This window comes from Heloderma suspectum, chromosome 2 (genome assembly GCF_057233095.1).
Source record: "Heloderma suspectum isolate Gila_16-S chromosome 2, 16-S_ref, whole genome shotgun sequence".
Classification (NCBI taxonomy): Eukaryota; Metazoa; Chordata; class Lepidosauria; order Squamata; family Helodermatidae; genus Heloderma; species Heloderma suspectum.
In genome coordinates this window covers 292484959-292500787 of record NC_139459.1, presented here as the reverse complement: position 1 = coordinate 292500787, position 15829 = coordinate 292484959, and the positions used below count along the sequence as shown (strand labels likewise).

The 15829-nt window shown below is 44.3% G+C and overlaps 1 protein-coding gene across 3 annotated transcripts in view; it reads left to right on the top strand.

The window, feature by feature from the left end:
* The window catches only part of LOC146354824 (uncharacterized), a 46741-nt gene extending 42902 nt beyond the window's left edge, over window positions 1-3839 (top strand). For all 3 annotated transcript variants that reach the window (XR_014788517.1, XM_084839918.1, XM_084839919.1), the window contains exons 2-4: window positions 2641-2826; window positions 3192-3344; window positions 3526-3839. Coding sequence is in view for 2 of the 3 variants with exons in the window: in XM_084839918.1 (XP_084696044.1) it covers window positions 2641-2826; window positions 3192-3344; window positions 3526-3605 (419 nt within the window). In the remaining variant the exon portion in view is untranslated. The remainder of the gene's footprint in view (window positions 1-2640; window positions 2827-3191; window positions 3345-3525) is intronic.
* Window positions 3840-15829: the final 11990 nt, after the last annotated feature.

The following is a 15829-nucleotide window of genomic DNA, read 5'->3' as shown; positions in this document are numbered from 1 at the left end:
CATGGAGAAATTCTCAGGGGGCTCTCCAAGACAGCAAGAACCAGCCTATTTTGGGCAGCTCCATGAACTCTGGGTCAGGGCAGGAAAGCCAAGTTGGCTGGAGAGACGACCTGCAGGTGAGTGACTCTCTAGAGATTTTAGAGAACAGGAGATACAACTGTCTCGGGTCTACAGGTCTGTTCTTGCAATATGGGCTCCCCTACCTCTTAACTTCCCCTGTCTTTGAGAATAAAATGAAAGGGGCGAGACTTCCAGCTGGGACCAATGTCGATCTGGCAGCTTCCCACGGATCTCAAACAGCTTTTTAAAAGGTTGAAAAATCTTTTCATCTCCCCCCTGGAATTGAAGGGGGGGGGCAAGGCATGCTCTGGACAACATCTTGGAGAAAAGTAACCCCCATGAGATAGTGGGGGGGCTGGATTCCAGGATTATCTCCCAAGAGCTTTACCAACACAAAAAGCTGTACTGAGACTCCTATTTTATAGGAGAAAACAGGGCTGACGTGTTCCATAATAATATATGCTTTAAGAAATATCAGCAACCTCTGAGGGATGATTTAAGAAACATTAACAATATTTGAGAACATCTGAGGACCTGTAAGATCTGTTTGAGAGAAACATGTCTGCGCCGAGGAGAAAAAGGGAGCTGGCATCTACTCCCCCCGCATCCTCTGTGTCAAAAGTGTCAAAAACAGAAGATATAGGGGAATTATTTATGCTGATAAAGACTTTATATTCGCAATTTATGGAATAAGTCAAAAGGCTGCATTTATTCCAAAATTCCATCACCACCCTGCAAGGAGCTGTAGATGTAATTAATGCGTCACGGCAAAAAATGGAGACAAAAATTAATGAGCTTGAAGACCGAGTGGCAGGAAATGAAACTACGATACAAATTTGTTTTAAAAATATCTCTGATAGAATCTCACAACTGGAGGCCTTCATGAAAAGATCCAATGTATGTATTATTGGGATTAAAAATCTGCCTAATGATGTAAAATTGCCTATTTTTGTGGATAAACTTTTGCATGAGATATTTCCTATTCCATCTGATTATTTACTTGATATTGAGCAGGCATTTTGTGTGCCAAATGCTAAAGGGACTGATTACACAATCATAGTTCAATTTGCAAAAGTCTTCACAAAGAATTATATCCTGCGTTTCGCAAGGGAGGCTGGAAGCTTTTCCTGGAAACAAGATAAAGTTATGTTATTTCCAGACTACATCAAAGAGGTGATGAATAAAAGAAGGCAATTTATCAAAGCAAAGAATATGGCAAAACAAATGAACTTAAAATATCCTGCTACACTTTGTATTGTGTCTGTAGGTCAGATGAAGAAGTTTCTAAATCATGAAATGGTGGAGGCATGGCTTAATGTAAAAATGCATGAAAATTCTGTTATAACCCCATGAACTGGAATCTTTAAACAAGCTTTGTTAACTGTTTGTGTTTCGTCTACATGATCAAGGCTAATTCAAAAGATAAATGATTATATTTATATTGGTTTACTCTCTTTTATCCTTTATTTTTTCTTGCTTTTCTTTATATTTTTAATTTTAAAATAGATAATATATCTAGTATAAAATATATTACTGATAGTTGAAGGTTTATATTAAGTTTTATTATTATATAATACTATATATATATATATATATAAACTAATAATATAGGCTTTTGGGAATGAATTGTAGACCTGTTTCTTTGATATAAGATTGATGATATGATATACAAATGTAAGGTTGTTTATTAAACTGTAAGATTGTTAAGGTTATAGATATAGTTTTTAAAATAGAATGGCATTGGAGGCCGGGGGGTGTTGAAGTTTAAACTCAATTATTTAAGGGAGAGGGAGAGGGTGAGGGAAGGGGAGGGGAGGGAGTTTTTTTTTTCTTCTTCACTTCCTTTCCTCCTCCCTTTTCCCTCCCCCCCTTTTTTTCTCTTTTTTCTTCTCTCTTTGTTATTGTGGTGTCCTCATCAGAATATTATACTGTTGGGAAATTGAAGTATTGATTAGGTTGTTGGTAATTTTGGTATTGTTTATTTCATTTATAAAAATAAAATAAATACAAATATATATTTTTTTAAAGAAAATAAAATGAAAGGGGCATTACATCGCATTCTTGGCTTCAGAGCAATGCGGGACATGGAAAGGATCATGGGAGGTATGCGCATTGGTTGGTATCTGTTGGCAGCAGTACAGCACTTACCAAGCTGAGGAGCATGGTCTTGCGGGTCAGTGCTTTCGGGTGATCAGCTTTTCAGCGTGCTTTGGGATAACTGCTGTAGTGCTCTACCAAGACTCATACTGCAAATGGCTTTATGGCAACTGCCCCACATTTAGGAAAGCGTGCAGCAATGCACCTTTCCTCTGCACATTCTGTAGTCTGGTCTCTGTGCAGCATCAAGTGTGTTGAGGATGGGGGCCTTTTTTTTTTTAAAGGGAGGTACAAGGATACCCATTCTGAGTGGGGACCTGTTGAGATACGTGTTGAACAGTTTTTTGGACTGCATAATGCGCAGGAAAAAATAGGCTCGTCGTTGTGTTAATAAGGCATGCTGGAATATTACATCGGCCTCACTACTGGAAGCGGCAGAACCTTACTCTATGGAAACATAACCCATCTCTCTTTCACACCTAGGGGTACGAGGATCGCATGCACGTGCAGGGCCTCGCTCTGTGGGAGGGAGTCACTGTGTGGAGGTCCCAGGGGATGCCCAGGAGGGAATGGCGGACACTGCCTGTTCCTCCTTGGAGGAAGGACTGCGCATTACGGTGTGCATGGAGAAAGTTCTGAAAGAAGCAGCAGCACAGAGACATGGGGGAGGTGAGCAACCTTACTCCGTTTCAATACTTCCGCAGTGCTCCCTGAAACTCCTCTCTCTTCCCTAAATCTGGGGAGAACAACCACACCTTGGCAGAAATAACGCTGTGGGTGTGTGGGGCTGTCGTTGCGTTGCCAGTGTGAACCTGCGCTCCCCCAAACCTGTCCTCAACTTTTCCCCCTGGGGCATTCATAAGCTCCAACACAAGCACCGCGGTGACACGATCACAGCAGGCAATGGCGGGAAAATCTGCCAGGAGGAGAGAATCCTCCCTCGACCAATATAAGGACATTTTTTCCCCAGGAAAGGTTGTAGAGTAAAATGGCACTGAGCACATCACAGAAACTTGCGCAATCTCCCCCAACAGGTGTGCTTCAGGGACGGCTTGAAAGTGCCCACTCTGGGAAAAGGGTGGTGTTGTCACCTTTGATGCAAGAGAGAACTGGCAGGCCCCAGCAGAGGCCTGGCAACGCGGTTCTGGATGGCATCAATGCACTTCAGGCCTCAGTTAGAAAGACACGTAAGTGTTGCGATGTTGCGTGCCCACCACCATGCCGCCCTTAGGGCAATTGACCCAGGTTACAGCTCCCAGCATGCCACAGCAATCAGGCCCGAGTGAGCAATGCTTGGAGCTGTGTGCCTTTTCTCTCTGTGTAATCATGAATAGGGGTGCACCCTGAATGTATTTTCCTCTGTGGCAGTGTGCAGCATCGAGAGAAGACTCACCAGGGTGGAGAGACATGTGTTCCAGGAGAAAAAACAAAACGAAAACCCAGCTTGAACTATCGGAGGGAAAGCACGGTAGCTTGATGGAACGTCAGCGGCTCCAGATGTCCCGTTCTGAGTTGTTTTAAAGAAAGCTACTTGACATGGTTTCTTTGTTTCAGCATTTTAATAACGAAGGCAGTTGCAGTTTGAATACTTCTTTTTTTGTTCTGTAAACAGAAAGGTCTGGTTGTTTTCTTTACTTTAACATTAACATGAATGCTGAAAAAAAGCCAAAACCTTCCATAAGCAAAGTTGCTCTCTACATCATATGTCCTGAATCTTTACTTACCCACAGACAAGGTTACTGCAGAGTCGGTTTCATGAAACAACAGAGTGCCATTACAGAAATAGCCCTCCCAGGCTGAATCTACACATAGCTGTTATACCACTGTCATACCGTTACCATTACTATTGGTGCCCATTGGTGTCATGTGTGCCGACTGTTATGATAACGGTATGGTAAGGGTATAACTGCTATGTGTGGGTTCAGCCTTACGCAGGGTTCGGTTTGGTCTAGATTCCAGGGAGCAGACATTTAACAGGAGTAACCATAATCAATGACTGGCATGAGAAAGGACTCCAAACATAGGGAAGTCAATAGGGGGTTGCCTCGACAACTTGGTTGCAGCTGGAAGATACAGTAACTGAGGTGGAACATAGCACTGTGCACGACTACGGTGAAAACTGCTGTGGATGCTTGAGCCTCCCAGCAGGTCTGACCTGGAAAACACCCCGTCTCTTTGGAGTGCTTGTGATTGCATCATTCAGCGCTGCTGTTTTTGGACTTATCCGGGCATCACAGGAGGGCCCGGGATGCACTGGCGAGTGCTGCCGTGCGATACTTACAATCTCATGTCCTGGTTTTAAGCACCGCTGTCTGGGTATCTATTGATTTTATCAGAGCCTGCCTGTCCTGCCGGTAATCCTCACCTTCCCTCTCTGATCTGCTCATGTACTCTGCAAAAATTTCAGAATCCCTGTGCATAGCAGAGAGGATGCGGTTGTTTTCCTTGCCACAGTGATGCATGATCCTATCAGCGATGTCATTCGCCCCACAATGTTTCTTCCTGTTTCTGATTATCACCATGCAGGTGGCCAGTGACGGAGTGGCTTGTGGGTTAGCAATTGCAGGGTCTGTCAAGAGAAATATAGAAGACATAGAGTCAAACGTGACATCAGTAGACACAAGACCTATGGGGGAAGTTTATATGTCCCTAGACTTCTGAGGTGTCGGCCGGCGGACATGTGACATGTTTCCTGCTGTACTAGCCTAGGTCAGGCATTGACCAATATTGTAACAGCGCCACACCATTACAGCATAACCTTCTCTAGCGGTGCTCACAGCACCCAAGGCAGTACTGGCCCTGTTATGCGATGGTGTGCTCATCCTCAGGCTGGCCTATTGAAATTGCCTTTGCCAGTGCAAGTCCATGGTGGCAAGGGAAGGACCACCACAAAAGAGCCCTGGGCAACTGCACATGGCAGCCCTGGACAACTGCACATGGCAGCCCTGGGCAACTGCACATGGCAGCCCAGGACACGGGTGGAGGTGGGAATGGGCAGAAGGGCATTGCTGGAGTCTGCTCCGGTGGCTGATGGAATGGGAAGGAAGTGGCAACTGGTGTGGTGTGGCCATCCCACACAGCCATGCCTCTCCCTGTTTCCATACACCCATGCATAACCACACATGGGAGAAGCTTCTGTCAGTCTGGAAAGAGTGGAACCTTCTATTGCTCAGAAACAAGTACTTGCCCACAAATCTTTCTTTGTCCCCAACCAGGCTTTCTGTCATGGATGCACTTTGTTATTAGGTTCCTGAAAGAATGACAGGACATAGTACCTTGGTCATGTTCATATGTAGTTTGACTCGTGAGCCCATCACTGGGTTCCAACCTCACCGTGAACATGCTTACACACGCCCCCTATACGAGCTGTAAACCCACAGCAATCCCTTGTGGCCATCTTTTGGTTTCAGCGCAAACCAAAGATAGTAGTGGAGGAATTGGAAAACTGCTTCCAGCAGAGGGGGACCCCAGTTTGCCCTATACACACATCTGCCAGAGATGTCAACTGCCGAGGTCTGACCAGATCTCTGTTTGGAATTCTGCTTATAGAGCCAGTGTTGCCAAAGATACACGTGATCTAGTGCGAAGCGTGCTAGATCATGCGTAACCGGACAGGGCACTATCAGTCAATGCATTCGCAGCATGGGAGTACTCACCTTCTCCTTCAACCGCTTCTTGTGACTGTGTTGAGGCATCTTCTGCTGTGGTCTCCTCTTCCATGTTGTTTTGGCAGGGCTGACCTGGAAAAAAAAAAGATGGAAGATTTAAGATTTAAGATACAGAATGCATGGTATATATCCAGATGAAATATTAAAATGAGAAATGCTGTCATCCAGTCGGGGGCAGATGTATCCCGGGGGCAGTCGGGGGTAGATGCATCCAGTCAGGGGCAGATGTTGTGTTGGGGGTCAGTGTTGTCAGCGAGGAGAACTCTCAGCACATATGCGCTTCTGGAAAACACATTCCAAGCATTTCCAGGGCACACAAAGTGAGAGGGTAGAAATTTGTTGGCCACAGCGCTGCTGTGGAAAAAATGATCCTGACATAGCTTGCACATGACAGGATTGAGAAGCATGGACAAGAAAGAGTGGCTGTGACTTACTGCTGGGAACCTCCTTGCAGCCCAGGTATTGCTCCACATTGATGGAACATAGGTCCTTAAATGTAAGTGCACTGAGATGGAACTCATTTTCTGTTGGAGTGCTGCCTTCCAACGTTTCACTGTACGCTTCTGTACGTGTAATTTTTATACTGCTGGAGATACATTTGGGTCTAATAGTAGCGTCTCCATGCAGAATGTTATGCAGTTCTTGGAAATAAGGACAGGTTGTTGCATTGTTGCCCAATTTTGCATTATGGTTCACAACTTTCCTATACTTGAAACGCATGTGCTTTGTCTTTGACCATCTCTTGAGATATACTTTCAAAGAAGTCAATATTCCCGTGACTGATTCTCAGCTGTATTTTCTCCTCTCCTCAGATATCTAGAAGGTCAAGGATTTCCTTGTGCCTTCAGAAGATGCCTCTTCCCTTACTTTTGCTCAACATGAGGGCAAGGAAAGGAGGACAACACACAGACTGTGTCAAGGCAGTTACAGGGAGATGTGAAGGGCATGCAGCATGCAACACAGGGCTCCTGCAGAGGTAGAAAGTATAGAAACAGATAAGCTTGACATATCTCAGAAACAATGGGGATTTGGTGGGGTGGTGTTGCACACAATCGAAATCAACAGTGGGATCTCATAGACAATGCTGCTATCGGGAGGGTCATAAACACTTTGGATTTGCAAGCAACAAAGTGCAGGCACAGACACTGTGTGCCAGAATTGGTTATTCATTTTAATGAATGTCATGGCCAATGCTTCCATGTTGTGTGGGTGGACCACAATTGGAGCCATGAAGTTGCTCCCTGTAAATCTTTGTGAAAAATGTCATGGAGTTTTTTTATGGGGACGGGCGTCAGTCAAGCATTCAACTGAAACAGTTCCAGGCAGGATCAAGCCAGACATACCTGAAACCCCAAGGAATATTTGTTAATATTTCCTGCCTAAGCGGGTTTGATGTGGCCACACCAACGCCCGCCAATCTGCAGTGGCGGGGCCCCATTATCATGACGCCCATTGAAAGGACACCGTTTGGCTGTCCTGGGGTGGGTATAAATTCAGACGCCTGCAAAATGTGCTCTTTGAAAGTACCCACCTTTTAACGGTAGGTATAAGTATTAACTTTCTGGTGGGTGCACTTTCATTCTGCCACGGTTCTTGAAAAGCACTTTAAATTGCCAGACCATAACCTGAGGCTTCTAACTAGCCTGTAAGAAGAAGTCCATCGGTAGTACTGCCCCGACTCAGGACCCAGCTGCTATTTCTTTTAAAGTGTATCATAAGGGATCGAGCGTAGAAAGGAGACAACGACCAAGGGGGAAATGGAAAAGGAAGGATTTGTTTGTACATGCCCCACCCAGGCATTAGCCTTAAATTGACAAGCAACACAAAAATAAAGCCCAGATATTCAGTCAACAAAACAGCACTAGCACAGCAAGGGTAGAAATGAGGATTCAGAGTACGGCTAGCATGGGGACACAAGGAAGGGATAATACATCGAGGACACACCCCGAAACAGAAAATAAGTTCATGAAAGGAGAGAGAAGATGTGTATCAACTGGCTCAGGTGTATCAATGTGTATCAACTTTGTATCAACCGGCTCAGGACAAAAAGGTGTGCAAAGGAGAAGTGGCTGTGACATTTGGATACAGTGGGAAACAGTGTTGCATTCAAGGAACAGACATTGTTGCACAATGCTGGTGCTGGGAGAAGAAAAGGAAAGGTACAGGCTCTTGGAAATGGAGTGAAAAAGTGTAAAAAATGACTTACCGTACTCGGAGGGATGCTTTGCGCAGCACAGCACGTTGAATATGCTGGAAGCGGAAGCGTTGCAACGGACCTGCGCAGATGGCGCTAACGAAACTTTTTTTTTAAGGAGAGGATGCCGGGTGGTGAGTAGCAGGCTCAACAATGGCGACGGCCACACAACTAAATAGCCAGAAAAACAGAACCTGCCAAAAAAGGACACATCCCGCCTGCAACTCTGCTATTGGCTGTGCACTGTAATGCAGGCAGGGGGAGAAGAGGGGAACACCAGCAATTAAAATGGAAGGAAAAGCCACATCATGCCAAATACGACGAGGACAAAACGACATAGGGGAAGTCATGCTGGAGGTTTTGTGACAGATGTCAACTCTTTCATAACGGGGTAAAGGGGAATAATGTGACTGTAAGAGTTATGAAAATTGCTTGAAAACGGCATATTTGTGCTTGTGTAGCTTCGGCCCCAGTCAGAACTCTAAAGGAGCTATCCAAGGTATGAGGCTTTAGAGTTCTGACTGAAACCCAGAACAGGTTCACTGCCCCACTGACATCACAGCCACCAACCTGCACTGTCTACTTAGCGTTGACTTCAGAGCTTACACATTTACTGAATTTCCCTCTCTGTTACCCAAGATGGAATAAGAATAAGGCACTGCTATATGTACCAAGTCCTCTTGCTGATTTCATCCTCATCTTGTGGTAAAGTGGTATTATCTTTCTGGTAGGGACTAAACCATCTCTGTTCTGCCTACCATTTGTCACTGCTATTTTGTCTCGGTGACCAATCCAGCACCAGGAGGCTAACTCGGCTGTTGCTCTTAAGGTTTGACATTTTATTATTTATTTATAAGACTTATATACTGCTTAATAAAGAAACACCTCTAAGCGCTTAACATATAAATGTTAAAAATACATTTCAGTACACTATTAAAACTATTTCAATTACAATAACAGTATGAATACTTTTAAAACACACTATTAAAACAATTTAAAACTACACTATGATACAGAACAGTACACAGAGCAGTAAGATGGAGCAGCATATGATTAACTGCAGTTATTTACAAGCCAGAGAAGGCCTAGGTGAACAATGTGTTTTCAGGAGGCATTTGAAAGATACCACATTTTCTGCCTCCTGAACTATATGGGGGAGGGTTTTCCAGAGGGTGGGTGCCACCACCAAGAATGCCGATCTTCGAGATATTACTTAGCAACATTCTGCTGGTCACAGAATGATCAGCAAGGCCTCCTCTGAAGATCTCAGTGGTTGGCTGGGTATATATATGGAAAAGCACTATGCTAAGTAGCCTGATCCCAAGTTGTTTAGGGCTTTGTATGTCAACAACATAACCTTGACGATGGCTCAGTAGCTAACAGGCAGCCAGTGTCATTCTTTGAACACAGGTGTTATGCGAACATAACTGGGTATCCCACTGAGCACCCTAGCCAACTCCTTTTTCACTAACTGCAGCTTCCAAACCAGGTATAAGGGCAATCCCACATAGAGCACATTATAGTAATCCAATTGTGAAGTTAGAGGTGAATGGATCACCATGGCTAGGCTGCCCCTATTGAGGAATGGGCATAGTTGGCACACCAACCAAAGTTGGTAATGGGTGCTCCAGGCAACTGAGGTCACCTGGGCCTCCAGTGACAAATATGGACCCAGGAGCACCCCCACATGATGTACTTGATTCTTCAGAGGGAATGCAACCCCTTCCAGAACAGGCTAACAGCCCAATCCCCAGACCTGGGAGCCACCCACCTACAGGGTCTCTGTCTCAGGATTCAGCTTCAGTTTATTAGCCCTCATCCAGGCCATAACTGGATCCAACCACTGGTTCAGAATGTGCACAATCTCTCCTGATTCAGATACAACAGAGAAATAGAGCTGGGTAACATCAGCATACTGGTGACACCTTGCCTCAGGGGTCTTTACATGAGCTATTTATTGTATGCTCATGGATTGGCCACTCACGGAAGTTTGCGAGTCAATTATACAACATCGTCAACAACCAGCACCCCTCTCGTGTTTTCCAAGCATTTTGGTGGATTAATTTGAAACAAAAACTAGTTAACAAATAGATCTGTTTTCCATTTCTTTGTATAAAGAGGCAATCCTGCAATAAGAGGAGCTAGACCACAGCGCCGTCTCGTGGCTGTAGAAATGAAACATATAGAACTCACAGATAAAAGGGGAGAAGGGAGGGGGAAAGGGAAGTGCGTGTAAAACACTTAAAAGAAGGAAGGAAGGAAGGAAGGCAAGAAAGAAAGAAATTGGAGCCAGAGAGAGAGAGAAGCCAGAGAGAGAGAGAAGCCAGAGAGACAGAGGGAAGGAAGGAAGGAAATTGGAGCCAGAGAGAGAAAGAGAGAGAGAGAGAGAAGCAAGAGAGACAGAGGGAAGGAAGGAAGGGCCAGAGAGTGAGAAGCCAGAGTGAGAAACACATACACAGGGTGCACATTCATGGACACATACACAAACACAAATAAGGAGGCACTCCTAATATTTTTGGGATTGCCCCCCAACTCTACACCAGAGATGGGCAACCTGTGGCCCTCCAGATGTTTTGGCCTACAACTCCCATTAGCCCTAGCCAGAACAACCAATGGTGAAGGCTGATGGGGGTTATTGGCTGAAACATCTGGAGGGTCACAGGTTGCCCTCTCCTGCCTGACACAGTCAATTTACAGTGATGTCAAGGGCACCTTTTCAAAATGCCAAGTGTACCCAAAAAGGTTGGAGACCCCTGTTTAACTGTGTTGTAGGTCACCTTGGAGACCATTTGACCAAAAGATGGGGTACAAAACTGTAAAATAAACAAACAGCTTTGGGAAGGCAGTTTCAGCCAGGGAAGCAGCATTTGGGACTTAGTCACAATTCACTTTAGCTGGATCAAGGCCTGGTTTTGTTTTGTTTTTAAACGCAACTGGTTCTCAGGATGCTGCATTTTGCACAAATACCAAACTTGGCACTGGGTTTCTGAAGTTGTATAACTGCAGCATACATAGCACTTCCATATGGTTCAGTCTGAAGCTGCAGAGCCTTCATTTTTCACCATGGACAAACCTCAAAATGAAGACAGAAAGCGGTGCTTACGTTTCACAAGAGTCCCAGATTACTCCTGTTTGGCTGGTTCCAGTGATTCCTACCATACAAGATTAAATATGTGTTACAGCAGTGGCAGCATATATTGCTGGTTTGAATTATGTTTCTGGGACACTTCGGGTACTCCCAGATGGAGGGCTCCTAGTTCTACCAATCAAAAGACATTGTGCAGCTCTTCCATCTTTCCCTCCTTAATGGATTTTCTATGGTAAGAAAAAATAAGGATGTGGTGGGAAAACATGGGGAAGGTTACAAATGGAAGACGTTGTTGTCTGGGCCACCATAAAATTACATGAATAAGCAGGGCGATTTCACAATAAAAGCCTCATTTGCAAGTGCCCCAAGAAGAGATAGGAGTGTTGCATTGTGTTGTACATCAATTCCTTCCCCATACTTCAGTTACTATGAGATGTGCTGTTTACAAATTCAAGCTAGCTTTGTAATTACAGGAAATTCATCAACCTTACTTTACCTTCAGTTTCATGAAGACTTCTGTGATCTGCAACTAGAGTCTTGCACGTACCAAAAGAAGATGGTCCCTTGTCCTTTTATTCTGCATTTCTTTCACACACACAGAGAGACCAAATACCAGCTGCCTTTTCATAGAATCATAGAATAGTAGGGTTGGAAGGGGCCTACAAGAGCATCGGGTCCAACCCCCTGCTCAGTGCCGGAATCCAAGTCAGAGCATCCCTGACAGATGGCTGTCCAGCCTCATCTTGAACACCTCCAGTATGGGAGAGCCCACTACCTCCCTAGGTCATTGGTTCCATTGCCGTATTGCTCTAACAGTCAGGAAGTTTTTCCAAATCTGTAATGGAGAACTACTTCACAGTGCAATCCTATACATATCTACTCAAAATAAAACTTCACTGAATTCAATGGGATTTATTCCCTTGTAAGTGAGTATGGGATTGTAGCCTTAGGAAAGGAAAAACAGCAACATATGCAACATTTTTAATTGCTTGAGCTGACCTGAACTGTTAAACAGAGAAGAGGTTATGAAAGGGGTGTATCAAAACAACTTGAGTCCTATAGAAAGATAGAAAGATTAAAGAGAAGAGAGGGTTGTGTTGTGTTCGGATTATGTGTTTAGTGCACCAGTCAAACATGTGTATGCTCTTTAGATAAGCAGCCCAAATTCTTTGGCTTCAGTCTCTGGACAACATCCATTTTTCTGTAAGATACCTGGCTTGTGCTGCATTAAAAGTACACATTGTTGTGCCACAAAACCACACAAATAACACTAGTCAACGCTCATGTCAAAACTCTTCGGATTTGGTTGGGATTTTTGAAGAAGGTTAAAGATATTGGGAATGGTTATTTCATGCTGAGAAACATCATGTTCGGGAATTTTCCTGTTAAAGAATACAGTGATTTTAACACATTTAATGATTCCAATGCTGTGTTTGACAGAACCTGGTGGGGCCAACAGACTGTGCCTTTTATTTCCAGCTTCTAAACTAGCTAACACAGTCAGCACCCTCATAATATCTCTTTGTGGTGTAACACAGCTGCTGTAGATGCAATATACAGCCACAGAGGGAAGGAGGAGATCTTTTTTCTATATATCTGAGGCCCACCAAAGAGATCTTTAAAACTAGGAAGCTAGCATTCTGCACTAACACAATGAACAATGTTACTGTGTCCCTTCAAAATTGGTCTGTGCTCTGGCTCCTGGACAATAGTTATTCATCTATTAGACTTATTACATACGCTGCCCAATAGCTGAAGCTCTCTGAGCAGTTCACAGCAGTTAAAACCATCAAATAACATGACAAAACACAATATAAAACTTTAAAATGTTTAAAACTACAGTATAAAACCAAAGTAAAAACTAGAAGCACTGTAAACAAATAAAAATAAAAATACAGCAACAGATTTAAAACAACAAAAACTGAAGAACTAAAATGCCTGGGAGAAAAAGAGGCCTTCACCTGGCGCTGAGAGACCACAGAGTAGGCACCAGGTGAGTCTCTTCCCTCTGTAGGATTCAGAATTTCTGTGCCAGCAAATGACTTCTCTGCTTGATGGTTCATGAGATGGAGTGCCCCCCCCCACTCCTCCTCTGCAAAGTCTCTCTGTCCATTTAACAACTGTGGTGACAGCTCCGCTCTGGATACATCTGTCTGAGAAGGCGAAGCTTTTTGTTCTGGGCGTAGAAAGAACCCTTCTAAGTGCTGATGCCCTAGGTGTAGCATTCTCTTCCAGTGGGGACTGCCAGAGCCTTGTCACCTTTACTTTTAGAGGATATTTAGGGAGACACTTGGGATTTGATCTATTTTCTGGCATTTGGGTGACATTTTCTGTATTTTCTGGGGTTTTGTAATGTGGAGAATTCCAAAATGTTGAAAGCAGAAGCCCTGTTACCTGGGCAGGACCTGGGGATTGAGATCTCTAGCTCAGGGGGCAGCATTGTTAGGCAGGTTAAGGGCAAAAGTAGGGCTGGGATTCAGAACAAAGGTGGTCAATTCACCTAAGCCATAGGACCTAAGGTATGCAGCTAGAAGAAAGTTGAGGGGGGTGGGGACTGGACTTGCTCTTTGTTTTTCGGGCAACTGCCCCCAAAGCAGCAACAACAGCAACAACCTTTGTCCAGGCCATTATTTTCTGGTTGGTTGGCAATTTTTAAATTTTAATTGCAATTTTATGGCAAGGAGGGCAGGATATAAATAGAATGAATGAATGAATGAATGAATGAGAAAGCACTTTTTTTCTCCAAGACATACTTTCATCATATGACCTCTGGATAGCTTGACCAAGGCTGTGTTTCCACCAGCAATTTACTCCAACCTGGCTGTGCGGTGAGGTCTCTGTGTTTCCATGACATCATAGCCATTCAGCACCAGCCCCGCATTTTTTGCGGAAAAACTTCAGCTCCGTTACTGACCTGTTTCCACAACCGCACTGGGTTTGGTATCATGGTCCTGCCCATGGGTGTGTTGCTCACTTGCCTGTGACCTCAGTGACCCAACCCCCTTTTCCTGGAATTTCCACCGTAGGGAGTTGGATAACATACAAGGTTCCCAGCCATGGTGTTGGCAGGGAAATCACAAGAGCTGCAAAGACGGCTTCATGGAGAGCCGTTAAGTCACAAGTTTGCTCTACAGATGACTTTGCCTATGAGCTCCTCTTCATTGAATTGAAGTTGCACTTTAAGTCCCCCATTTTAGCAAAATCACCAAGGATATAAAGGCAGGAATGCGGCATGCAGGACATTGCTCCGCTTAAGTGGGGGAAAGGACATAAAAGGAGTGGGATTCTTTTCCGGTCCTTCGTTAAAGGGAAATTGCACTTTAAGTTCCCCTTTTTAGCAGAATAACCAAGGGTTTAAAAGGGAGAGAATGCTGCTCCACATAAGGGGAAAAAGGGGGATTTCTGTCCTAAAGCGAGATTGTGCTTCAAAACTCACTTTAAAAGGGAAAAATGGGCTCAGAAGGTGGGGAAGAGACTGGCCAGAGCGGGAAACGAGTGGAGCAGAGGGAGGGGGGAATCAGCAAGAGGAGGAGGCAGGAGCACTGATGCGGTAATCAACACAGACTCCACCCAGCCGTCAGGAAAATAATTCAATTAGAGCTCCACGGAAACATCGCAGAGCCCCAGATAAGCTGGGGCTTTAAGTACTGTGGAAACTGAAAAAGAAGATGCGATTGGGGAAACATCGCTACAAAGTTGCAAACAAAGTGAAGCAGATAGTGTGGAAACATGCCCTAAGATATCTAATAAAAGTCATGAAATATGATGCAAAAATTAAACCCAGTGATAGCTCTTTGTTACACTTACTCTGAAGTAATTAGAGCTGTGTGAAGATGGCCTCTCTAAATTCTCCACCTTATTTGTGGGGAGAGAAATTTGGGAGATAATTTCACTGAGTTTCTCCAGGGAAAGGAGAAATTCTCAACCATTTCTCCGTGGTAGGGCTTCCCATTGGCAGGGCTTGTAGCACTGCTTCTTTAGTTTGGGTAAGGATTTTTGGGTTTTTCGTGCTGCAACAGCATCAGCTGTGTTGATAGGCTGGCCCCCCCATTTTGCATCCACCACAATGCAGTTGTGTGTGTGTGTGAGGGGGCAGTGTTGTGTCTAGCTCCAGGGATGAGGTGAGTTAGTGCTTTGCCAAAATCTGTCCTCCAATTTCCTGAAAGTTTTCTTCCCCATGGAAGGGGCTTCCATTGTTCTGCCTCATTCCCAGGACAGTCTATAATTTATGTTGAATTTCTTTTGGTGGTGTTTTTGAGCTTAGCTAATCACAGCTAGCTTCCCAGGCTGCCTGCACTTCCTGATCTGGAAAAGCTCTATGGCAGGAATTGCCTCAGGTTGCCTTCCACTGGGCTTTAACTGAAGTGTAGGAAGCTGAGGAGGCTACAGGCTGCTAAAGAGATGATTGTACAGTGAAAGACAGGACACCTGTGCTCACTCTTCAGTCACCTCCTAAGTAAGGTAAGCCCAAGAAACCCAAACCCAACACTTGGGAATGTCTCCAAAATTTCTTCAGTAGTGAATTTCTTTTCGAAAGCAATTTCTCTTCTGTCAAATTGAATGGGAATGTTTGAAAAAAAATGTGGGAGAAATTTTCAGCTCAGCACTAGAATTAATTAATACATTTGTTTGTGTTCAAGGTCCTTTCAAGGCCCTCACTTTCAGACAAGGTATACTTTTCCTTTATGCTGCCTACTCATTAATACAGTATGGAACACTTTA